The 26272-nt window shown below is 40.1% G+C and overlaps 4 protein-coding genes across 9 annotated transcripts; 3 read left to right on the plus strand and 1 right to left on the minus strand.

Moving 5' to 3' along the window:
* Positions 1-485: 485 nt before the first annotated feature.
* Positions 486-9800, plus strand: tpm4b (tropomyosin 4b). 4 transcript variants are annotated; one of them, XM_076021898.1, is made up of 9 exons: positions 486-859; positions 2917-3042; positions 6986-7119; positions 7722-7839; positions 7953-8023; positions 8402-8477; positions 8646-8708; positions 8838-8907; positions 9084-9288. In XM_076021898.1, the coding sequence occupies exons 1-9, from the start codon at positions 746-748 to the stop codon at positions 9164-9166; spliced, it is 855 nt and encodes a 284-aa protein (XP_075878013.1). In that variant the 5' UTR covers positions 486-745; the 3' UTR covers positions 9167-9288. The 4 variants fall into 4 exon arrangements, with proteins under 4 accessions (XP_075878013.1, XP_075878012.1, XP_075878015.1 ...); XM_076021897.1 differs by lacking the exon at positions 9084-9288 and adding an exon at positions 9498-9800 and having other exon boundaries at positions 493-859; XM_076021900.1 differs by lacking the exons at positions 486-859; positions 2917-3042 and adding an exon at positions 5413-5712.
* A 147-nt stretch (positions 9801-9947) lies between these two features.
* On the plus strand, positions 9948-25742 carry LOC142885452 (excitatory amino acid transporter 1-like). Of its 3 annotated transcripts, none has more exons than XM_076021893.1 (11): positions 21521-21650; positions 21778-22001; positions 22173-22310; positions 22760-22967; positions 23048-23090; positions 23179-23245; positions 23335-23509; positions 23675-23908; positions 24196-24390; positions 25109-25243; positions 25363-25742. In XM_076021893.1, exons 2-11 carry the CDS (start codon positions 21821-21823, stop codon positions 25535-25537), a joined length of 1551 nt encoding a protein of 516 aa, XP_075878008.1. In that variant the 5' UTR covers positions 21521-21650; positions 21778-21820; the 3' UTR covers positions 25538-25742. The 3 variants fall into 3 exon arrangements, with proteins under 3 accessions (XP_075878010.1, XP_075878008.1, XP_075878009.1); XM_076021894.1 differs by having other exon boundaries at positions 22865-22967; XM_076021895.1 differs by lacking the exons at positions 21521-21650; positions 21778-22001 and adding an exon at positions 9948-10374.
* Positions 11067-16767, plus strand: LOC142885454 (ras-related protein Rab-8A). The gene is made up of 8 exons (XM_076021902.1): positions 11067-11510; positions 12035-12095; positions 12394-12454; positions 12575-12652; positions 12764-12853; positions 13223-13288; positions 13378-13428; positions 13558-16767. The coding sequence occupies exons 1-8, from the start codon at positions 11303-11305 to the stop codon at positions 13645-13647; spliced, it is 705 nt and encodes a 234-aa protein (XP_075878017.1). The 5' UTR covers positions 11067-11302; the 3' UTR covers positions 13648-16767.
* On the minus strand, positions 17266-19995 carry cib3 (calcium and integrin binding family member 3). Its single transcript, XM_076019820.1, has 6 exons — positions 19945-19995; positions 19319-19407; positions 18975-19086; positions 18481-18628; positions 17387-17582; positions 17266-17275 (listed from the first exon to the last, which is right to left on the minus strand). The coding sequence occupies exons 1-6, from the start codon at positions 19993-19995 to the stop codon at positions 17266-17268; spliced, it is 606 nt and encodes a 201-aa protein (XP_075875935.1).
* Positions 25743-26272: the final 530 nt, after the last annotated feature.

The following is a 26272-nucleotide window of genomic DNA, read 5'->3' on the forward strand; positions in this document are numbered from 1 at the left end:
AGCTCCAGCTGCCAGGGTGTAGATCACACACAGACGGCTCCTTCCCCAGATTTTCTTTGGCTGGATCATTTTCCGTGCGGCTATTTTTCATTCAGTGGTGCAGTCAAAACTATGTCCGTTTCATACCGACTCTGGTATTAACATCAGTTCAAACATTCCTCAGTAAGAGCATAAAAATACAGATATGCAGCACAGAAAGGACGTGGAGGCTTGTGCAGCAGTAGCTCATATCGGTGTAAACATCATCCCTTTGATGCCTGACCTCTAGATCATATTGCTGCTTCTTATCCCATTTTGCTCTGTAGCTCTATCCAAAACAAAACAGCCACGATCCAAATAAGGAGATAGGCAGGACTTGGCGAGCACATCTGAACTACTTTGTTCCTCCAGAGAGTTTTCACTAGGTATAGTTTAGATTAGAGAGGGAGGGGGCATAGTAAGTTCGAGAGAAGCTCACTCAGACAGGGAGTGGCAGAAAGGGTAAACGGTGGGAAAGGGCTGTGACCAGAGACTAGGGCTGTCTCCAAAGCTTCGGTCAAGTTTAAATCACACAGAGCTCCTCCGGCACACGCTTTGCATCCTCGTCTCCTCCTCTGCTCACTCACCCTGAGCCCGCCTGCCACTTTCCTCTCCACGTCTTCCTCCGCTGTTTCGGGACTCACCGTCTTTGGAACATCTGTAACTCTTTCAAATTTTCTAATTTCTTTCTTGCAAGTTTGTAAATCACTGAAACTCCACCGTCGCCATGGAGGCCATCAAGAAGAAGATGCAGATGCTGAAGCTGGACAAGGAGAACGCCATGGACCGGGCGGAGCAGGCCGAGACTGACCAGAAGTCAGCAGAGGATAAATGCAAGCAGGTGAGGATGTGTCTGATGAGATTTATTTGGAAACCAGGACAGACATAACAGACTGTCCTCATACGCAACGACAACTTTGAATTGTTTACTGTGAATAACCTTTTACACATGTACATTAAATATGTTCTGATGAAAATGTAAGAAGATCCCAGGGAAGCTAAAAACAAGTAGGCAAGGAGCATTTGAGTTGTGTCGGTGTGCTTGCCTTTCTGAAATGTCTAACTCTTCATTTCAGCCCTTGAGGAAAGAAGAAAAATAAGAAAAACCTAAATCTATTATAATATTGCTAGGTCGAAAATATAGGAACAGAGAAATTTCATTTATACTGCTTCAAATTAAATATTCAGATGAAGCAACTGCATTTAGGAATGTTGTTCTCTGAAAACCCTGCGATTTACAACCATTATCTTCTATTTATACACTATCTATTCTCCTTTTATGTGTAGATGAAAGTGTCGACCACTGATAAACTACTGTTTATTTTCTCATTTAATTAGAGCATTTTAAATATGATTGAATTTCACTTTCCCCAAAAAACATTATTGAGATAATTTAGTTAACAACTAATATACAAAAATAGATAAAGCACTGTGCCATCCTTAAAGGGACTTATCAAGAAGACTCAAAGTAAAAGTTCAAGCAGCACCAACGGCTGAATCACAGGAAGCAGCTGAGCGAGGGTAAGCCCTTGGGGCTTGTGTAGTGGTGGGCGGTGGACGAAGATGTCCTGAGGGACAGAGCAGAAACAGAATGACTGAGGGACCACTGCTAGATATTTGCCGTGAAGATAGAAGATTTTATGACATGAAGTGTTACTCTAGGAGCTGAACCAAATATGAGCATAAGACTCTATCTTTTCCCGTCATTTGCCAGAGAAATCTTCAAATCGGCACATCCATAATTGGTGCTGAGAGCCTGTGGCTTTCTGGTCACCTGTACAGCTTGATACTAGCAAAGTAGAATCTGGAGATGAAACTGGATATCATAGGTTTATAAATAAAGGCAAATGCTCCTCTGTCCTAATGATGATACGAGAGGAATGCCTCTGGGGAGGTGGAGGAGCGTGGTCAAAAAAGAAAAAAAGAAAGTTGTTGGCTGATGCTCTAATTACACCCTCAGAGGGCACACAGAGTGACAGCTGTCACTTGGCACTGCACACATGGACCTGCAGCATGTCTCCCATGTCAAGGAGCAGTCAGCATGAAATCCTAGAAGAATATGCAGAGCTCTTTGGTTTGTTTGGATGGCTGCGATACAAGCAGCAATAGGAGAGGCTTTCCTTGTTATTCTGGGCAAGATGAGTTGGGCTCATGGAAGGCCTTGACAGTTTGCCACTTTAAGACCTCGAGACAAAATAACTTGAAACTCTGAAACAGCTGCTCTTGCGGTTTCAAAGGCTTTATCCAGAGGAATTAGACTGAGGCTATGCGTTAAAACAAAATGAAAAAAAGAGTTTAGCTTGAGCTACTTTTGCTAACAAGTCATTGGTATTCAGCACCACTCCGGTCAACAATTTTAACCCTCACAGTACTTTCAATCAATTATTTCTAGGAAGTTTTCTATCAGCAAATGCTCTTTATGTACTTCATTCTAACTCTTCCAGCCCAGCCAGGAGGGTGATATTGGTCATTTAAGTGACACATCTTCAGAATGAACAGGTTTTAGATGACTGACATGTTAATGTACAGACGTTGAGGGACAGCCACTTTTAAGTGGTATAATTTACCAGAAAAAGATGAAATCTGACTATTTCTTTAGCTCACGCTATTGGTTTAAGAAAATGTGTTTATTTTATTTTTTGTTGGGAATTGCCAGTTTTGCAAAATGCAAACAAATAAAAATAAAACAGTAATATGCTGTATAATTCTGCACATTATATGATTATATTGACTAAACTAAAAGGACCACGCTTATCAACAACTGCTCAAAAGAAAGCCAGAGATTTTTAATACAGCCAAAAGATACAATAAGTATTACTTGTAGTTCATAATAGGAAATAGAAATCAGGTTACTCTATGTCTGAACATTCTCTTGCTCTTCTCTTTTCGCTCCTTCAGCTGGAGGATGAGCTGTTGGCACTGCAGAAGAAACTTAAGGGGACGGAGGACGAGCTTGATAAATACTCGGAGGCCTTGAAGGATGCTCAGGAGAAACTGGAGCTGTCAGAGAAGAAGGCTGCTGATGTGAGTTAAACAGATGCCAAAACCAGAAACAAAGCACTTCATCTACATTACATAGGAAAGCAATAGTTCCTTGGTTTAGCCTATGGTTACTATCAGTACCTAGTCTCTCAGAGTCAGATGTAACAGCACTCCATTTTCTGTGGGAACAGACTGGAATTCAGGGTCTGTTGAGACAAGCACCTCTCACAATCAGTACAATAAATTTACCTCCCCGCCCAACTGACCATTCCTAGACCTGTTCTCTACGTTTCTGGAATTTTAAAGCGCAACACTCCACTGTGATTAAGACAAAAACATTAATAGGGCACATATAAGTAATATAAGCATATTGAAATAAAATAAAACACTGTATATGAAGGTCTAGTCTATAATGTATTATGAGAGCATTCATAAGACATTATAAAGCATTTATAAGGTTTTATAGAAGTTGCTATAAACTTTTATAATCATGTATGGCAACTTATAACAAGGTTCATAAAGTATTATTAGTGGTGTACATAATGCATCATAAACTTATACTTCCACACCAAAGTGTATGAAAGAAGAATGTGAAGTTACATAGCACATTATAACTTCAGCCAGTTATAAAGAGTCAAAGAACTGCTCTGACATATAATAAATGCTTAGTTTGTGAAATGGAATAATTCCTTATAAACATCAATGATATGATATAGGATGACTTTAAGAGCTCTAAGTAAAGTGACAACACCATGTAAGGTTATTAGCAATGAAACTTTATTTTTTCAAAAATATACCAGCCTGTTCTTCTTTCATACACTTTGGTGTGGAAGTATAAGTTTATAATGCATTATGTACACCACTTATAATACTTTATGAACCTTGTTATAAGTTGCCATACATGATTATAAAAGTTTGTAACAACTTTTATAAAGCCTTATAAATGCTTTATAATGTCTTATGAATGTTCTCATAATGCATTATATAGACTAGACCTTCATAGAAAGTCTTACCAAAATAAAATAAAGGTTAAACAAATAAGAAAAGTTAACGCATCAGTGCAGCTTTTTTTTTTCTTTCAATCTAAACTTCTTGAAATTCCGCAAGACTCTTCCATGACTGCTGTTTATTGTAACCCAGATGGTGTTCTGAATCAGTGGGTTTTTGGTGTCTCAACGAGGTCTGTAGCATTTTTTTTCCTCTGAGTAAAGACAAAGCGTTAGCAGCACAGTCCGTAGCCGACCAGGAATCCCAGGAATGCGGCCTAAGCAAACAGAGAAACCCATACTGCAGTGTCTAATGAAATCAATGCTCTGGCCTTTTTTGGGCGGGGATACTGCAGTCCGCTCTGTCTGACCTTACAGTGCATAATGGGAGTCATAATAGGAGAGCAACAGTTCATGCAGAATTTGGTCTAAACTAATGCTTAAGACATGATCTAAAATGCTCCAGATTTATCTTAAAACAAGATATCTGATTATTTCATTATTTTGGCGGCGATGGACAGTATTACTGATATTTTGAAAGTGAAACATTTGTGCGTGTAATTTAACCTGTAATATAATTTTGCAAATTCTACCATTTTCTTGGTTCGGTTATAAACTTTTTAGATTTTGTCCAAAAACCTGATGACAACGATGCTTGAGACAGATTAAGTACCACCTAATGCTATCTGATATGTCAACCCTTGACATCAGCCCTGCAGCAACGCAGTTCAAAACCACCATTTAAACGCTGGGGAGATTAGAAAGCATTGGGTTAAAGGTCACAACAGCGATCATTCCTTTCACAGATAAGTGGCCTGACAACCACAGACGTGCTTTCAGCAGGATTGTTCGTCGCAGCTGAAGGCTGATTCACGTAAATGTGATACAATGAGCGAGCAGGGAAAGACGGGAGTGCGTAGTGGAAGCCTGCATGTTACCTTCTGTCTGAAGCAGCCTGACTTGGCAACTGCCTGCAAGAATTTCAAGTCTAGTAACAGCAAGTGAACAACTTCAGTAAAAAATGCAAACCATGTAACCTCCCACTCCACCAAGAAAATCACTGACTTTCTAATGCACTCTCACACACTTTGGCTTTTTCTTTCCCTGACTCAAGGGTGTCAGACATAATTAATCTGAACCAAACTATGAATAATAATTCAGATGAGGTCACTGTTCACTTGATGTTCTTCCTGCTTCCCGTCATTACAACACAACTTGGCAGTCTGAGCAACATTGCCTTATAAGTCCACAATAAAAAAAGAAAAAAAAGAAAGAAAAAAAAATCCCTGCTTCGGACACCTCTTTTGTGGGGAGGGAAAAGGGCAGCGCCTTCCCCTTCTAAATCCTGTGATGTCATCTATGACCAGCGTTCCTCACAGGATTGGAGGAACTCGCCATAAATTTCCTGAAAACTCCCCCTTCCTCCCAACATTAGCCGCCCCGTGGTGGACTTCCTGCTGCAAGGAAAAAAAGTTTCTCCTCCACCAGTAACGTCAAACACCGGGACAAAAGCCACTCGATCTACATTCCGACTCTTTTACAAAGAAAAGAAAAAAAAACCCAACAACTCGCGGTTCTTTCTTGGATTTGACGAAACAAAGCGATCGGAATCATGGAGATGGTGAGGAAGAAGATCCAGATTCTCCAGCAGCAGCTGGATGAGGCTGAGGACCGAGAGCTGAACGTTCAGAAGGAGTTCGAAACTGAACGTGGCCTGCGTGAAGTTGTGAGAAATGATTTCCCATTATTGTTTTACCAAACTTGAATCCCCTCTAACCTGTAGCTTTGTTTACGTCGAGGACTAATTGGATTTAACACTTAAGCCCTCGTCATCGGGCTGCAGGCAACTCTTAAAAATGCAGAAATTAAGTTTTTAAACCTGTCTAGCGTATCGCGTTGGTAAATATATCGTCTCTATATATTTTTGTTTCAAATCAGTCGATTGTAGAGGTTATGGGGGAGTTAGGCATCGCCATAGGGACACTCCTTAGAAAACTTTTGTTCGCTCAGTTATCTAACTGGAAAACACGCCCCCAGTGGTAGAAAGGAAGTAAAGAAGTAGGTCACAGTTGCAGGAGTACAGTTCATTTGAATCATTTCCTAAAACTAAAATACTGATGGAGCTTGTGGATTTTTTTTCTTTTTCTTTTCTTTTTTTTTTTTTTTTATAAATCCCGGTCATCATGCATATTTGGATGAAATATTTGAATTATCAATCAAACTGACGTAATCCATTTGGGAATTTAGCAAATAGCTCAGTAATTACAAACTATTATGTCACTGTGATTATAATAGTTTTCGCTATTTTGGTCACACAGCCTCCTGTGGTAGAAGCACTTTAACTTTTACTTAGAAAAAAAAAAAAAAGGCCCTAATTCTGTATCAGAGACCTTCTGACCAAGTTTAAACTTTTACACGATTGAATCAAGTGTTGGGGATATTTGGTATTCGAATGAGTGCTCTCCTACTCTAAAGGCCTCACATAGGAAGAGGAAAGCTGTGTGGTCATCTCTGATATCAGGCTCACAGGAAATAGGATTGGGAGAAACAAGCACTATGGCCTCCAAACACACACTCCATTTAGCTACACTGGCCTTGTTAGACATGTCAGGGTTAAAAAATATTTCCCGCTCGGCTGTTTTACATCAGCAGTTTTCAAAAGTTATAGCTCCAAAGTCCACAGATCGCCATGTTTGTAAACTGGTCACGTTGGAAGGCTAGAATAGTGCAAACAGAGGCGGGGGAGTGACTGTTTGTATTTCCAAAACTGTTTGACACATAGACAAAATCAAAAACCAGCAAACATATGAATTATTGGTTTGGTGCCGCTGTTTTCCAGGATAAAGCCTTGGCCATCCCGAACACTATCTTTCCTTTTGTGTCAGCAGTGTGTTTCCTGACTGTAACCTGATCTTTGACCCGTTCCTCACCCCCCATCCCACCCCACCCTCTCCATTCCCTCCCTCTATCTCCCCCTCTTCCTCTGTGTGCTCCTGCAGGCCGAGGGCGAGGTGGCATCTTTGAACCGTAGGATCCAGCTGGTGGAGGAGGAGCTGGACCGTGCTCAGGAGAGGCTGGCCACCGCCCTGCAGAAACTGGAGGAGGCTGAGAAGACGGCCGACGAGAGCGAGAGGTGAGAGTCGGCAGCATCACATGAGGGATTTCACTGCCAAACACGCCTCTCTCTCACTCCTCAGTCCTTAAAACAAGGTTCACCAATACATTCACAATAACATTTTTAGGATGAGCAGATTAAGATGTTAAAATGAGACGTGTTGAGCCTAATTCTGGGTATATGAAATGAAATGAGTTTGAAAATAGATGGTTAGTAAAACTAGCTATTAGCTGATCAGTACAAAGGCCAGAATCGAAATGGTTAAAATACAAAACATTTCATAATATATCAAATATCCAGGATCTGTGTACTTTCTTGTTTCCTACTTTCTTAGGCAAGAACATACAGGGGTACACAGGGGTTGATAAAGTGTTAAAAAATAATATAATGAATTTTGAACTGGTGAATGCCCTATGGCAGCTGGGATAGGCCCTAGCTTACCCTGTTGGCCCTTAGCATAGGAGGAAGCAACTATAGAAAATGGATGGATGGATACTGATTTTCTACACTCTCACATACTTTTTTTAAAAATACATTTCACCCTTTGAACAAAGTTGTCCAGAAATTGTTGATTATGGTTTTGTTGGAACTTAACACCTCTTCTCGCTTCTGCTCAACAGAGGCATGAAAGTGATTGAGAACAGAGCGATGAAAGACGAGGAGAAGATGGAGATCCAGGAGCTGCAGCTCAAAGAAGCCAAACACATTGCAGAGGAGGCAGATCGCAAATACGAGGAGGTGTGTGAAAGAAGGAGGTCGCAGTTCGGCTGACATTCATTCATTCATTCATTCATTCATTCATTTCTTGGTCGTTTATGCTCATGCGTTATTTATTTTTTTTGTAAATTAAGGTTGCACGCAAACTGGTGATCCTCGAGACAGACCTGGAGAGAGCCGAGGAGCGGGCTGAGGTTGCTGAGCTGTGAGTGTTATTACATGGGAAAAAAATTATGGACGCAGCCGTCATTTAATCAGTCCAATCAAAAAGAAGTCAACCTCAAAAATACATACTTAAGTGACACAGCAGCAGATGTTTATGAGCCATGAAGGCAAACTCAAGAGAGAAATTAATTAAGTGCATCAATTGACAGAACCGTTTGGTGGGAAGGTTGTACATGGGTATTGGTGCGGTGCATGTGTATGTGACTTTAATGCAAGTGAGAGCAAACTGCTGCTTTTGGCTTCCGTCAACATGGTTACTGGTATTATTATTAACAGTTATAGTGATATTTACACATATAAAATGAAAATCAAAGAAAGAGTAGAAAACCAGAAAACTTACCTCTTTCCATAAATACAGGAAGTGTGGTGACTTGGAGGAGGAGCTGAAGAACGTCACCAACAACCTGAAGTCACTGGAGGCCCAGGCTGACAAGGTGAACCTCTTCAAGAGCCTTTGCCATATATTACATCCTGACTGATATGACTTTTTGTGTTCAAACCAGTCTACCTAGAGTGAGGAGGTGGAGAAAAGCATTTATTAGCACTGATTAACATTGCTGCTACATAGTTTTTTGACATGTCTTTTGTTTTTGTTTTTTTAGTACTCTTCAAAAGAGGACAAATATGAGGATGAGATTAAATGTCTCAATGACAGACTGAAGGAGGTAAGTTGAGCTGGGTGATCTGAAGAGCTGAACGTAGCTAGCTGATGAGTTTGTAATCACTTTTACTTTTTCTCTTTCATTTTTCTTTTTCTTTCCCTCTCTCTCTTTCTTTCTTTCTTTCTTTTAAAGGCTGAAACTCGTGCAGAATTTGCAGAAAGGTCTGTGGCCAAGCTGGAGAAGACCATAGATGACCTAGAAGGTACGTCTGGTTTTCATCGCTTCATACACCTTCTCTTGATCTGCTCTGTCTTCATTTTGACTTTGCTCATCTATTCTAATCTTTTATATTCTTTTACTTTCCCTCTTTTTCCTTCCGTATTCCCCTTTCCTATCTCCGTCTTCCTCCACCTGCTGCCTCTGCTCAATGATGTGCAGACGAACTGTACAATCAGAAGCTGAAATACAAGGCTACCAGCGAGGAGCTGGATCATGCCCTCAATGACATGAACACATTGTAAATCAGCTCTTTGGGGTCTCTCTCTTTCAGACTATTTTCCCTCTTCTTTGCTCTCCTCTGACCTTATCCCTCTGCTCCCCTTCATCCTTAAATAAACCACAATAAAGGTTTTATTCTCTTTTTCTTGCCCTCTCTTGTTTCAATTCTTTCTGCATTGCACCAGATTCCGGTTCTTCGTGAACAGAATACTTTAAATTTATGCTAATTTACATTAGTCCATTGGGTTTTGTTTTGTGATATCTGCTTTGAATGTATGTGGTGCCCTTTTGTGGATGCCATCACACTATGTGAATTGTCTGTTACTTATTCATGTCTGCCCGTTCTTATTGCAGACGCCCTTGCGGAAACTAAAGAGAAAAGTGAAGAGATGAAGCAATGCCTGGAGACAACAATGCAGGAGCTCAGTAGCTTGTAAAAAGCCAAGAATGTCAAACACAAAGATGTTTTCTACATTCCATCCATTTCCTGACATTCCATTCTTTCCCCTGGGTCACTGAAACAAGTGGACACCCTTTTATATATTTATAGTTCTTTCCCCCTTTTTATAACAAATGGTGTTGGGTCCATGTAAAATTCAGTTTTGGTGCTCAGAAGATCAAGCTCAGCGCACAAATAAAAACTGATGGTGATCCTTATGACTGTCTTTTTGAGTGTATTTAATGTGTTATGGTGAAAGCATTTGTCTTCTCTTTAAAGGAATAATTCAGACAAAATTTAAACATCACACTCTTGTTCCTCGCCTCTTCATTGATGGAGACTGGTGAGATTATCCACAACTGTTCTCAAACAATGTACAACGACTATAATTACACACTAACTGGCCAACAGAAGAACAATATGTGGTGTCACCCAAGAGTCCAGAGAACACAGCAGCTCAATTTGTCTCAAAACATTTAACAATGTACATTTAATTCAATTTACAATTTAATAAAACATCCTTGTATGAAGCTCCATTCATATTGGCATCCACGACACCAGCAACACATTTGTCTGTTTGTGTGCAACAGGAAGTTGCATTGTACAAACTGCCTCAGGTAGAGAGAGGAAGAACAATACTTGTGTAAAGTTATTTCCAATGCTGCAGTACTCTTAAGTGTAAGAACACAGCAGAATGTTCTCGCTGGGAGGCTGCGGCAGAAACTTCGTCAAAAAACAGCGCCATTAGTTTCAGTCATGTTGGACTGCTGCATCTGCTGGAGACGTAGTATGGTATGGTATGGCACAGTATGGATTGCGTTGTGTGGACACAGGTTTATTTTTGGTGTTCTTGATGTTGGGGAACATGGTGCAGTTCTTTCCATCTGTGAAACTCGAAAACATTTGTGAGGATTAGAAAATGTCAACAGAACTTATTGACAAAGCCGTAAGTTGCAAATGGGTAATATTTTGAATATAGGTGAACACGTACTGTAACTGTATGTTCATGTAAAATGTCGTTGAAAATCTCTACTGCAGTCAAGCTTGTATGTTGCAACATGAAAAGCCTTTGTCTGATACTAATTTTTCAAATGTTTATATAATTTCTGCATCCTTGGTACAACAAGAACTCCAGCACTGCTAGTTCTTTTGTATTTCTTATTTTAGAATGACCCTGCTCTCTGTCCTACCTTTGGCAGTTGCAGAGAACCTCGAAATGCCCAATAAATGATTCCTCTTTAACAAATTCTGCATGGTGGGGGTGCTAATTTAAATTTACACTAAATGTAAGTAAATGGTGTTGTCACCATTGTGTCTGCAACATTACTGTTAAATACCCTGTATTTCAGGGCCCACTTTATAAATCACAAAAGTGCCAAAAATTGTTTTGGCCCTGCAATTTTTATTTATGTATTTATTTATTTATTTATTTTCAGCGACGCAAGTTTTCATTTTATTTATTTATTTTTTTGAGTCCTAATCAGTGTGATTCTTCTTCGATTTTGTTTTCCAGTGTTACAGAACCACCAGGTTATCAAACATCAGTGTAAACCAGCATAATTAAGATGATATGGGTCTTTATTGTTTAATTGGATGTAGTAAAACAATCGCTGTTGAATTAATAAGTGAATATATATACTGTATGTACAATTTTGGAATTTAGAGGGGGAACGCTAAGCGGCCCCCGCAGCCCTGTGTGTCCCTGCTCTGTAAACTGGCGATGAATTCCGCGCCAACAGAGGGCGCTATTTCTTCTCATTTCAACACTGCCTCACCAGGCGGGATTTCCGCAATAACATCAAGTATGGCGAAGACGTATGACTATTTGTTTAAATTACTCTTAATCGGCGACTCTGGGGTTGGGAAGACCTGCGTTCTCTTCAGGTTTTCAGAAGACGCCTTCAACTCCACATTTATCTCGACAATAGGTACGTTTTTGGTGAAGTGCGCTGTGTTTTCCTGGCTCATGGTATTTGCTGCCGCAAATGTTGACGGCTGGAGTTAGTTTCGATTTGTCACCACTAAAACGTTACTATTATATTTTTATCCCATTTGATGTAATTAATTCAGTCAGTGGGAACTCCGCTATTTACACGTTTTGACTAAAGTTGTCGTACACGTTGAAATGAGAGAGAATTAAAATTAAAGACATGCCGGGTGACTCCCCGGCTAGCCAAGCGTTCAGCTCCGAGGCCCCGTCTACATCCTGGTGTGACACCGGAAAACCCCATATTTTAGCACATTCTAACCGATTGCTCGAATTAAATAAACCGACCGCTGTTCGTCGAGGCAAGGCTCTTGCTGTTGCATTGTCAAAAGAATACTAGTCGCATCGTATTCTTGGTGTACAAGTGCAGTCATTTGGCGGTGGTGACATCTTTATGATTTACATGAATTCTTTGCTAGCAAGCTAGCGACATGATTGACGTAGATGATCCTTTATCCCCCTCAGGCATTGATTTTAAGATAAGGACAATAGAGCTCGACGGCAAGAAGATAAAATTACAGATATGGTAAGTTTGTTCACATATGACAAAATGACAGAACGTTCATTTCTGTCAATGTTAATTTTTTTGCTCTAAAATAATTGCAACGCAACAAACCATCATCACAATGTTTCTGAAATGCTTTTCTTTTTATAATTATTGTTATTAAAATGATGGCAAAGTGTCCAAATTCCACTCTTTAAAGCCTCTTTAACTTTCCTACATCCAAGTTTTGGAGTGTATGTTTTAATGATTTATTATTTTATTTTATTTTTCCATTTAGATATTGTGTGCTAGTTTTTCTCATGTTTATCTTCTTACTCAGGGACACAGCTGGCCAGGAGCGCTTTCGAACAATCACAACAGCCTATTACAGAGGAGCCATGGTGAGTTCTTTTATAAAATGAATTGAAAAAAGATAAATGTGACATTTATCTGCTTTGGGTGCCAGAACTGTTCTTGCTGTTGAACTGTATTAATTCTTCTGATGTACTCTTCTTTTTAAGGGCATCATGCTTGTCTACGACATCACAAATGAGAAATCGTTTGAAAACATCAAGAACTGGATAAGAAACATAGAAGAGGTTTGTACTATATCATCACTGATGGAAACTTCTTCTTTACCTCTGATAGCTACAAAATGGAAACTGTAACTTTTCCAAGTTGATATCATTTGTCCTTTTTTGTGTGCTCAGCATGCTTCAGCTGATGTTGAAAAGATGGTGCTTGGCAACAAGTGTGACATCAATGACAAGCGGCAGGTTTCCAAAGACAGAGGGGAGAAGGTGAGACGCTCAAAGTTGAACTTGGATTGTTTCATGATAATAATGAATAACAAAGTAAAATACTGTTGAGCATGTACAAGATCAAACACCAGCACCCCCTCGCCCACAAGAGTTTCTAGACGTGTTCTGGCTATGCACACAATCTGATGCAACATATTGATGTAATTCTTAAAAGGATATACTGATAGTTCTGATGTAATCACATGAGTACTGGAATGTGTGTTTACTTTTCATTAAAAAATGTAAGGGCCTCTGTACACATCTTTTAAATATTTATATCTAATATTGTGGCCATAAATATTGTGTACAAGTATATTGTGTTGTAAATGTGTAATCTGTGTTTTTTTCCACCTACTCACTTTCTTTCAGCTTGCATTAGAGTATGGGATAAAGTTCATGGAAACCAGCGCAAAAGCAAACATCAATGTGGAAAATGTACGTGGCCATTTCACTCTGTACTTCAACGCTGCTTGTCCATCTTATCACATTTCATCTGTGTGACTGGTACTTGACCTTGTTTGCAGGCATTTCTGACGCTTGCCAGAGACATCAAAACGAAAATGGATACAAAATTGGTATTGAAACTCATGCAACCTCATTAAAAATGAGCTTAGTGGAGTTAATGTAAACGTGTCTTTGTAACAATGTGTTCTTTAACTTTGAAAGCTTACGAAACCAACTGTAATAATTTGTTGTGTTTCCAGGAGGGCAACACGCCACAAGGGAGCAGTCATGGAGTCAAGATCTCAGAGCCTCAAAAAAAGACCAGCTTCTTCCGTTGCACCCTAGTCTGAGGACTGAGGCCTTCCACACTGGCTGCCAGCTGGCTGGACAAAAAATGGACTGTGCTTGCTCTCAGCATTTCTTTCCCCTCCCTTGTTTCACTTTACCATATCCTTGTCCTCCAGGGCAACTCCCTAAAACCTTGGTGTTTCACCCAGTGCCACACCTTACAGCTTGCCATGGCATTAAGTTTCTAAAAGATAATTTAAATTTTAATGTTTCTCTAAAAAGCTAAAAAAGAAGAAGAACCTTTTGGAAGTATATATTTTTTTCATTTGCCAGCAGTTTGACGCAGATATTTGACAGATTTGGATCTGCTGTGAAATCATTCAGATTCAGAGAAGCCCCTAAAAAGTTCCACCATCATGTTGTCATTCAAAATGTATATTAAGAAAAATGTCATATCAAGGTAGGTCAGGCACCGGCAAAGCTTTTCATGCTCTTCCTGAGAGAAACTAGCACACCTGAGTGAAGTACCAAGGTTTTTTTGTGAGTCATACCCTCTCACACTTTTCCACAAAACCACATTGTGTTCCAACCTGGTGGAGGGATCTCCTCCTTTCTTCTTCTGAAAGCTTCCACTGATGCGCCTCTTCCGTTTTAAGGAGATCTGGTGTTTTTGTAGGTCTGAGTGCTTGACTGGTCAAGGACTTTCCCAGTAGCATCTTCCTGACGTTCCATCACTGTTCCAAAGGCAGGTTCTTAACTTCCACTGTTACTCACTTCTGTTCCTCTCAGTTCGCATCAAACCTGACCGTGAAAACTCACCGATGTCATGGTTTTGGGATCGCAAAAAGACAAATGTTATGTTAGAATCTATTTTTTTTAAGTGGTCATTCCCTTTTTTCTCCTAAAAGTACCAACCAGAGACTGAAAGGCTTAAGCCCAAGTGAACCAGAATTGCCCTCATTTTGATTTGATAAGAATGAAAAGGCAGCCAAAGACCCCATTTCCAGAGTAGATTGAGAAGTATTTTTCTGGAGTTTTTTTTTTTTCTTCTCTTTGGTTTGCCGCATTTGTCAAGACAATCATCCCAGGCGACTTGTTCACCTGTTCTTTCTATCTGCTTTAGACTTTTGTTAAACGGACTGTAATTTTAGTCCTTCAATTAATTTTTTTCAATAACTGCCCATGGTGGTTAGTTCTGCTGCAGCTAAACGTCATTCAGCTGTTCAGCTCTACTGGTGTTGCGAGCACAAAACAAGCACTCTCTGCAACTCTGCAGTTACTGTTGCTGTCTTTATCTCCAGGTTTGAAAGCATTGTTGATTATCCTTGCAACGGCATTAAGCACGACTATCAGCAGTTTTTACTCTTCTGGTTTCTGCATCATTCATTTTTTCCGAATTGACATCCCTAAGGAACAACAATCTAAAAAAATCTGAAAGTATTTCAAAGAACCACATGCCCTTTTTCTCGGGAGCTCTTTTTTTTCTTGCCTCCCAACTGTAATGAAGTCAACTCCCTGTCATGAGTAGGACCTCGAGGACGCCTCTTGCCTTTGTGTTGCTGCAGCTCTGATTCACAGCATAGCTAAATGACGTCTCTGGTTATTTGAAGTCATTTCCAAAGTTTCTCCCCCTGTTTCATTTTGGTCCTTCCTCTTCCAATCCATGCAGCTCTCCTTGCACTTTACCAGTTTAACTTGTGTTTCGTGCGTAGCCTGTGCCAAGTGATAGTTTTGCAATACGGAGAGATAGGAGCGTTTTAAACCATCTATTCTAATCTCACCACTGTAATAGACACACTTTCAAAATTTCATAATGCATACTTGTAAATGACTTGACCTCCTTTGCTGTCTCACTGCTAAATTCTCAATCGTGTCAGTTTACTGAGAACAATGGTCTGAAAGGAATATTTCTCTCTAAACTGAGTTTTTTTCCCCCTGCCAATTTACTCCTCACATCCTCAGTGTGGGTGGAGCCTCGACTGACGGTGTCTAATCCACTTTTCCATCTTGAGTTTGAGTCAAAGTGGCCTCCTCACCGGGAGTTGTGGTTATGTGGCTCTCACGAGTGGCAAGCCCTTTTGAGAAAACAGATTGTTTGCTAACCTCTAGTTTGTGTTTCTGCCCTTCCCCCCCCCTTTTTTTTTTATTATCAACTTGTTTTTTTCTTTCCACTCCGCCCATTTTCTTTTTAAATCACCAGCATAGCCAGTTTGCTTTGTCTCATTGTACTTTCTGAGTTTGAGGGCCAGGTGGCGCCACAAACGCATCCAACATTGTAGAGGATTTTAACCAGTATTTTATAAGGAACTCATGCCACAGTGAACTAGACTTGTGAGATTTGAAACGTGTTGGTTCTTAGCTAGCCATGTTGAGTCTTGATTAAAAAAATAAATAAAAGTATTACCGTCTTAAAAAAATGTTACTAGTCTGTAAATGAGACAGAACTCCTAAATGCACAGCGATTGAATCTGCTTTTGCTTGCCTGCACCTTTTTTGTTTTTCATTTTTATGTTTTTTCATTTTTTTTTTTTTGAGACCTCATGTCCTTCCCGCCCACTTGTCTTAACCACTAGATTTTGAAAAGGTGAGCTATGCATTGTGAGAATCTTGGACCTGTGCATACCACACGCGTGATGTCACTTTTCTGAAATGCCCGCAGAGCCATGCAGTGAAGTGTATGGCCCCGTTCTTTTACTTGTTAAGTGGCATTCACTGAGCCATAAACAGGAGGTTGTTGGGGTGCAGGTGAGACTCGGGACAGTGGTAGACTGAGCGAGGAGTCTGTGCCTGGACTCGGTGTCATGTCGTAGCTTTAAGTCCTGAACGGGAGTAATGAAGCAGGTGTTCATGGCGTTCCACTGTTGTCATTTTTAGGTCAAGTGAAGCCCACCCTCCCACCCACTCAAGTTTGTTGTCACGTCTTTAAGACCCCTGTCAAATATCATCATAACATTGTAATAACATTGTGTACATCCCCTTTTTTTTACGGCCATGTTTTCACCCCGTCGGCCGTGGCGTGCACAGAAAGAATTAAACATTTTGAGGGGGAAAAAAGGCATTGTACATATCACGTTAAGCTAGAGTTATACTTCAATTGTACTGTACTTTTTAAACCCATATGAAAATATATCTACAATTTGTAGATGAGTGTACTTTTCATTAAATAAAATAAGAATATGAAACTTTTGAGTTGTCATTGCTTGGAGGAAACTGATCGTCTGCCTTCCCCTGAAGCAGCTTGACCGATGTGACGACAAAGGATTGTCCTGCCACGGCCCACCGGAACATTCTCTCACGTTTCCACTGTCGCCGAAGCCTTTTTAGAACAAAGCACAAATCTGCTAATGATGCTTGGAACCAATGGGCCTTGTTCTGACAGTTTGCATGCCACTCGATAAGCAGCAGCTGCACTGTGAATGCAAAATCAAAAGAAATGCATCATGACACAGTTCATAACCCTTCCCAGTGTTTACTTTTGTGCACTGAAGTGGACCAGTGTTTGTGGTTACAGCGTTTTATCATACAAAATGCAGAAGATGTTTCTGTGATAAATTGTGTTTTTGCTTGCGACGTCCGTGTTCTCCCAAACCTCTTAAGAATTCTCAATGTTGACAAAGTTGCTTGAGTTCTTTATATCCTTATATGGAAAGTGCTGTGGATGGAATCAGAAATGCTCTTTGTTAGTTTCTTCTTCAAAAAGCAAAAGAAAAGAGTATTAGAGGCTACAATGTGAAAAGGTGTTCCTTTTTACTTTTTTTAATGCAAAATCTCAAACTGAAAGGTTTTCACGTCTTTGCCCACCTGAGGAAGTCGGGTGCTCGAACAATCATGTGCTGGAAATCCTCAAGTGACAGACGTCCGTCATTGTCCAGGTCAGCCTCATCTATTACTTTCTCGCACACCATCCTCACCTCTTCCTCGGTCAGCTCGTTCCGTGTCAGTTTGTTGAGGGTCTTCTCCAGGTCTGACTTGCATATGAAGTCATCATTGTTAAAATCTTACCAAAAAAGGGGAAATAATGTAAAATAGTTAAACATTGACGCATTTTCTGCCCTACTTCCCCTGTATTTATACATTGATACACCCTGTAATTGTGCTTATTCATCGCAGATTCACATAGTTTTGCCACTCGTGTTATTGACAGTATATGAAAACTGATCATTTTTGCATTGTCATCTCAGTGTTGTCTTGATCGCCATCTGTTTTCACAGTGCTTCTCCTTCCTGGGTTTTCCTCCCCTGCTGCTCTAAATAAAGGATGAAAAGTATCTGACCCATGACCGCAGTCATGTGTACATAACTTCCTCATCTGTCAGCATTTGTTAATTAGGGGGGACCCTGGCGCACAGTGCAAACTGGGCTTTGACAAAGTCTTTGGCTCAATAATGGCCCGCTTAATCATTTATAACATCCTATGCATCCTTCGTCATGCTTACATTTCCAGATCCCTTCTCCATGCCTCCTCTTCATGCGTATCATATTCAAATGAAACAGGTGCTGTTTGCCTTTATTTTACCATTAGTTTGCATTTGTTTCAAAGGATGCCATTAGCAAATAAAATCATCTTGCCACGTTTTTTGGTCATTGTAAGACCTAAAGCGCTAACTTGGGCCATAGCAATGTGAAAATTTGGCAAAACAAGGTCACAAAATGACTTGAAATCTGCGATTGGACAGGATGGTTGTTGTATAATTGGACATTATTTCTGCTTTTGATAAACTGTGTTTAATGAATTTTTAGTATCACTGGAGCAATGACTGAATATGGTATTACGCATTCCTGCTTCTTTAAAACAGAGCTCCATCTTATCATTAAAGGCCTGCAGCATGCCAACTCATTATTCAGTGTGATTAAATGTTTGTGATAAAATACAGATAACAGAAATACTGACTTTACCATAGATTTTAAAGGCATAGTAGGCCTTAAGGTCCCGTGGAGCCATCTCGCTCAGGACTGAGAACATGTCCAAAAAGTCGTCCAACGTCATGTTGCCCTGTCCGTCCTCAGAGAACACCTCGGCAATCCTCTGGCGAAATGGATTGTCCTGCAACCAGGACATTAGGGTAACAGAACTCCTCCAAACACTCAATATTCTGTTGCTACAAACTGGATTTGAAGGCCTTTTCGAGTATGCAGCTCAGCTCATTTACATTGTTTTTGTCCCAACTCCCTTTTCCCTTGACACGCCAGTGATGGCCACTTTAACGCGTGGCTGTGCAAAGGGGGCCATATTCATAATTGATCCATTTCCAACAAGTGTGCCATGAGGGACTCACCGGCATTCTTCAAGTTTAAAGGAGTCGGGTAACATCTAACCTTTCAAAGAATTCTGTCGATTAGTTGCCTATTAATTATGGATTGGGAACACAGGGAGAGACCGGTGGGTCTACCTTCAGCTCTGGCATGCTGCCAATCAGCTCATATGGTAACTTCACATCTGGGTGGTTGGTGTAGTCAAGAGGAACGAGCTGCGGAGCCAAATCCCGATAGCGGTAGAAGAGTCTAGGAAATATTCATGGGAATAACTTTCAGTACAAAATCTCATGTAGCAGTGTTACTTAGGTAATAAAAATGCTATATCGGAATCAAGTTTTAGTTTATGCTCATTTATAAATGTAAGTAAGTCAGACAGGTCTGCTGGATTCTGGAGTTTAGAGTTACATTCCAGTAATAGGTCATAACAAAACAAAACAATGACTGGAGAACATTTCGATCCTTCCTGACATTTGCTCACCTGAGAATTTCTTTTCTTGTGAAATATGTACAGTCCTGCAAGGCAGTCACAGGAGTGGATTTATCAACAGAGGCACTGTGATGGAGTTTCTTGTAATTGTATTGCAATGTTCATTTTAAAGAGGTGTGACATCAATTTGGGCATCTTATTGTCTAATAGGAGTTGATATCACACTTTCTCCCACCTAATACATTCATCAGACTTAGGTCAATCATGATCATGGCGTTTAGCAAATTGATATTGAAATTGACAGTTACCTATGAAATTACCTACATGAAAATGTGTATAATTATCTAAAATGTTTTAAAAGGTGCCTTATATACTACACCTGAATTAGTATGGAGTATTGGCATATTAAATTTTGATTAAACTTTGTAGTATATTCGACCACATGCAAGAATCAACAAACTGCACAACTGAAAAGCTTTGACTCATGCTACACTGGCTGTAAGCACTGAATAACTCAGAAAAACATTCAAATCATTAAACATTTATTTACAGTACCTACAAAAAAAAAAGCCTGAGGAGGTGGATTACCTATAGAGCGTAGACTTTCGAGCATCCTATATACAGGAAGTGATCAGCAATAAACCAGTTGAGTTCAGAGAGAGAAAGGACTGACTTGCCTGATATGCCTCAAGCTGCTGCGTTGTGAAGATGGTCTGTTTATTCCCCATGTCTGAATGCACAAAGCACCAAGCCTCAGGTCCATTGCTACTCCAGCATCCAGCACCTTTTGCATATGCCAGATATGAAATACTGGCACAATAGGATGGCCAAGCCAAAGAGGAGATCAGGTGTCGGGCTGCCACGGGGCCCTTTGGTCCCCATTATAATGGCGGCATTTCATCGTTTTCTCCATTGTGAACGGCAGCCGCTCCGACAATGGGTCAGGGCTGGCGTCCAGCATCATGCCAAGCCGTATCAACCCCCTTTAGTGCCACTCTATGGCCAACGCCTCAGTCGGCGCTCAGGTTACACTGTGCGAGGAGAGTTTTTGTCATGGACAAATAGATGTTTTGATGTGGGACAAGTTTAGGCCCAGCTGAGGGCTCTGTTGTTTTATCACTGTGAAGTGATAAAACTGAGGTTCAGCAATGGGCAGCTCAACTTCAAATAAATATAATTAAGTGGCGATTGGTGCATCATGTCGCAGGCAAGACATTTACATGAATAAAAATCAAGCTATATGAATGTAAATATTAACACTAAATATTCTTAGTAATGCCAAATCAATACATCCTACATGGAGAACTTTCTGTGGGTTACACACCGACACATGCTATATTTTAAAAATGGTCTTAAAGGATGAGCTCAGGCAACTGGCCTGTGTTTGGGGGTTTTCTTTTCTTTGGAAGCTTGAAGATATTTCGCCTCGCATCCTTGACTCAACCTTCACTATGATGACCTGGGTGACTGAGGACCTTCAGACAAACATTTTAAAAATGTCTGCCTTTCCAACAATACAACGTGTCCATTTTGTGAAATGTGTAATTTTTACCCTCCTCATATGATGACATCAGAGTCAGCCAAATGTGTGCCCCACAGTCAGAGATACAAAGCAAACCAAGTGTTGTATAAAATAAACAACAGCCTTTATGCAAACTACAAGCAGAATCTTTTATTAGTGTAGTGTTTGAATGGTGTAAACCTAAAACACCATTCAAGTAGGTGATAGTTAAAACATTTGTTTTGCTTTGCAAAACAAATGTTTTAACTATCACCTACTTCCCATGTTTTCATGCATGAGTCAGTAAAGGATGCATCCATGTGGTTTTGTAAAACAAGTTCATTTCTGTCCATTCTGTTAGTTATCCTTCGAGTTTAAGACTCTCCAGGCGACTGGAAACTGTTCAAATATTTACTTTTTCCAGTCATTTATTCATTATTCCTATTGCATCTTGCAATAGCGACAGAAACCAGGAGAAAAAAAAATCACTAACAACGTATCTCACATCCTCTCTCTAATCTGTGAGTGAATCATTGTAGATAACCTCAGATGACTCCAGATTTCGTTTAAGTTTTAAGCTTGGCAATAATGCAAACTTGTTCGCATCCAGGATTCTCCTTCTTCCTCAGCACAAGTTCTTTTTTTTTTCTTATTTGTTTTCGAAGATGAGGCTTGCTCTTGGGAAGCAGCAGAACCAGCCGGACAGGTGAAACAGCATGCATCAAGTTTGGGAGCAGATTATTTAAAGTTTCATTATAACACATCTCTGGTAGTAGGGGAGAGAAAACTGAGAAGAAAAACAGTTTTTGAGTTTTAAGGACGGCGTCAGTTTCAGGGCACACAGAAAAAGGGCAATATCTGGGACTTTACACAACTTAAAAGGTTTGACTTGCTTACATTTGACTTATTTACTTGCACCATCATCCTGAAGTTGTTGCATGTTACAAATTTACCAGCGCATTTGTCATACTGCTCTCTGTTTATCTTTTGTATTTGATCCTGGTGGCAGGTTTTAAAGTTCTGTCCTGTGGACTGGAAGCATCGCGGTAAAAATGGTGCACCAAACTGTGAGCCAATCAACTCAGAACGCAGATGACATGACAGACACTCATGGTATCAAATCATCCCAGGAGCCTTTACATTTGGAGTCTTCATGGCAGAAAAAATGGGATATTAAAAGTTTTCTCAAGAGAAACACATTTGTTCTTCTAACTGTAGGAGCCATAGCCACTGGTAAGTCTAAGAGAAGCGTATGTATACACACACACATATATATGTATATACATATATATATATATATATATATATATATATATATATATATATACATATATATATATATATATGTATATATACATACTTTGGGCACACTGTGATCACTGACCTTTGTTATGTTCCTCCAAGGCGTTGGCGTGGGCATTGCACTGCGATCCAGCAGCATGACCCTCACAGATAAGAAATATTTCACCTTTCCTGGAGAGCTGCTTTTGCGGATGCTGCAGTGCTTGATCCTTCCTCTCATCACCTCCAGTGTGATCACAGGTCAGACCCTCAGCTGAGTTTTTATGTTTTTTCAGGCCTCTTGTCATTGTTTGATTGCGTTATTGCCGTAGATTATTTTCTTCACATTTCTGGTTCCTTCTTTCAGTCCTCAGACTGTTAGACTCAACAGACAAAAGTAAATGTCTTCCTTAAGTTTTCTACAGAAGAGTCGACAATGTGGTCACATGGTCAAAAAAATATCTACATTTCAACCGCAAAGGAAACAAACTTTTACCTTCCAAATAAGAATGATTACGTCTAGATATGTACCTAAAACTCCTCTGCAATATGTGTTAATAGTGTAAGATGTGTCTCTTTTAATGTCATGAACATGGTACAACAGCCCTTATTTGACACATTCCTAAATGCACTTGTCAGGAAATATGCTGGACTGCTGCTGGTGTATGATGGAAAGATTTTAAATGCAGTTTATATGCTGCAATTAACAGGTTTGTCGTCTGTCAAGTCAAGAACCCCTGGGCGACTCGGGCCCTGGGCACTTTGCTATTTTGCAACCACCTCCGTCATTGCTGTGTTGACTGGCATTGTTATAGTCGTCCTCATTCAGCCAGGGAGAACACCCAGGGTAACCGCAGCGCCCTCCAGTGGTGAAAGGAAACCCATGCCAACCGTGGATGCCTTCCTGGATCTGATCAGGTATCCATCAAAAAGATCATTGATCAGTTCTTGTTGTTTTAAACTGGAGAATGTTGTACTCTAGTGCTTTTGTTTTCCAGGAACATGTTTCCCTCAAATGTGGTGACGGCTTGTTTTGAGCAGGTGAGACTCTTGTTATCTTTTTTTTTTTTTCATTTACGTTAAGGCATAACTCAATGATGTTTTTTTTTTCCTTCTCCCCGTTTTTCAGTACAAAACAGCTTATTCTAAAAACGCAACTGTTGAGGGTATTTATTTGACTCAAGCAACGGAATCAAGTGAGTCTGATCACGACCTGACCTGTCACCTACCTGGTTTATGTTGTTTGGAAAACCTCATTTGCAACATTAACACTGGGACTCCACAGATAACAAGGCACCGATTCCAGGCGCCATCAGCGGCGTTAATATTTTAGGTTTAATCACCCTCTGCATCGCTTTTGGCCTTGTCCTGGGCAGAATGGAGGATGATGGGAAACCTTTGAGGGACTTTTTCAAGTGCTTAAATCAGGCCACCATGCACCTGATCAGTGTGGCCATCTGGTGAGAACAAGAATAATCAGACTGTGACTGTAACTGTGCGTTTACATGCACTTAAGTTGTCCGATCATAATGGGACTATGGCAATAATTCGGTTTTCTCGAGTGTCATGTTAACCTTAGTGATATTCCGGCTCTTGCTTGTGATGTTTTGATCCTCCTTTCACAGGTTTACACCGGTGGGAATCTTCTTCTTGGTTGGTGGACAGATTCTGATAATCAATGACGTCGGAGGAGTGGGTCGGCAGCTTGTAATGTATTTCGTCACTGTGATTGTGGGCTTAGCTATCCACAGCTTGGTCACCATTCCCATCATCTACATTGTTGTCACACGGAAGAATCCCCTCAGGCTTTTTGTTGGGATAGTCAATGCTCTCACCACAGCCTTGGGGACCTCATCCAGGTGAGTCCAACTTTCAGCCTACAACACAACACATGATTCCAACTTACCATTACAACACTTACTGATTCTAACCGTTAGGCCTCTCAGGGTTTGGTTTTGTTTCTTACATTCATGGATACCATTATTACTATGTACTTAAATAAGTATATATTTGTTGATATTTGTTAAATTAGTCGTACACAAATGAAAAGTCAGAGGTTACCAGACTGAAGGAAAACATCTTAAAATCTTGAATGTTTTATAACAGCAACTCTTCATTTGACCAATGTGACTGTTTCTCTTCCCAGTCTCGTCACCCTACCAGTCACAATCCGCTGCCTGGAAGACAATCTCAACTTGGATCAACGGGTGACACGTGTCATTCTGCCTATATCGTCCGCACTGACCTTGGAAGGCACTGCTCTTTATGAGGCAGTAGCAGCCATATTCATTGCACAAATTTATAGTGTGCATCTTGATGCTGCTGAAATTGTCATCATCAGGTATGATGTCAGGAAGTCATGCATCGTTGTCATATTCTGGGTAAAGTCTGGGGCTTATTGGAATTTTTGGAGGAAAGCTCGTGAGCTGGTTTGCGGATATCACTCCCAGGGGAAGCTATGCAAGCAAAAATATGCTTACATTAAATTACTAAAAATTACTAAATAAATACCAGTAATAAGAGAATGCGTATTACTGGTAAACACCAGTAATAAGCACCAGCCGAGTCATACCAAAGACTGTAAAAATGGTACCTATTGCCTCCTTGCTTGGCACTCAGTATTCGGGGTTGGAATTGGGGGGGTTAGATCACCCAATGATTCCCGGGCGTAGCACTGCAGCTGCCCACTGCTCCCTCAGGGGATGGCTCAAATGGGGAGGAGAAATTTCACATCCTTTGGGATGTGACAATCACTGGGACTTTAACTTTGAAAAACATACTTTAACAATTTACCAAGCTAAATTTGGAAGATTTGTTCCTGATAGAAAACTTTCCATCCCGTCTGGGAGAAATAATAATAATAATGATAATTGTGATTTAAGAAATTAATTCACAATAATTCTTTTCTTGGTTGTTTGCAATTTGAATTTATTTTATTTTGAATTTATCTCAAAACATATACAGTTCAGTAGTTTTCTTTTTTTTTTTAATCCAACCACCCATTGCTTTGAATATTTTATGTGCTTTCCCACTTGTGTCTCTGAATTTTACAATTCCAGCATCACGGCCACAGTTGCAGCTATTGGCGGTGCAGGTATCCCAAATGGAGGGATGGTCACTGCAACGCTGGTGTTGTCTTCAGTCGGGCTGCCCCTTGAAGGCATCACCTATGTCATTGCAGTCGACTGGATTTTGTGAGTTTATGCCAGTACAATTGTGGTCAGGACATTGACACACTTTTCATATGTAACTGCAGCTTGCATGTGTTTCCACGAAATGTCAACAATGGCAATGTCTTTCAATTGGCTGATAGAGATCGACTGAGGACTGTAACCAACGTGATCAGTGACAGCGTCGGCGTGGCCGTGGTGCACCATCTGTGTAGAAGTGAGCTTGAGGCCTGCGGACCTATTGAACAGCACTTGGTGGAAGAGGACAAAGAGTCACCTTCTACCAGAGGCAGCAATTGTTTGTCCAATGATGATTAAGAAGATGCTAAAAGTAGTCAGCATTTCAAGAACATTCAAGTACTATTATACTTTTCTATGATAATTAGGATGGAGAATGACACGGTGGTGCTGTGGTCAGCACTGTTGCCTCACAGTGTGAAAGTTGTGGGTTCCGGCCTCGGGCTTTTCTGTGTGGACAGAATGTTAAGCTTATATCAATATAAAAATCATAAATCAGGTCAAATTTTACACATTGGACCTTTAAGTTTTGTTTAGTTTTTGACCATATTGTTGTGTGACTTCCTGTTTTATTTGAAAACGTATCCCTCCCCTCATGTCAGATAATTTTTAATCTGCTTTTGTCAGAGAAGCAACCTTCACACCAGGCCGTTTGTAAGGCATGTTTTGTATTTACGTGAATGTTCTTCCTTTGCTCTAGGGTAATTTGTTATTTTGATAATGTTTTGTAATGGAAGTTTTGGTTATTTCTCCAGTTAAATTTACCTCTTCCAGAGTGATAACTTGAACTTTGTTATTAAAGTACAGAAGTATAACTCTGTATTTGAGTCATGCTCTTGGCTCAGGCTACGTCAGGTCAGTAATTAAGACTTATATATACTAAAGAAATTGGGCGTACCTTCTTAACCAATAATCACTGTTAAATTAGTCAATTCCTGCCTAGAAGGTTAATTTTGTCCCCCTTTGAAACCTTTTTTTTTTTTTTTTTAAATATTGCAATCTCTGTATCTTGAAGTTTAAAAAATATTTTACATC

The sequence above is a fragment of the Nelusetta ayraudi genome, unplaced genomic scaffold, assembly GCF_046127955.1.
Source record: "Nelusetta ayraudi isolate G7.1 ecotype Tasmania unplaced genomic scaffold, CSIRO-AGI_Nayr_v1 ptg000011l, whole genome shotgun sequence".
Lineage (NCBI taxonomy): Eukaryota > Metazoa > Chordata > Actinopteri > Tetraodontiformes > Monacanthidae > Nelusetta > Nelusetta ayraudi.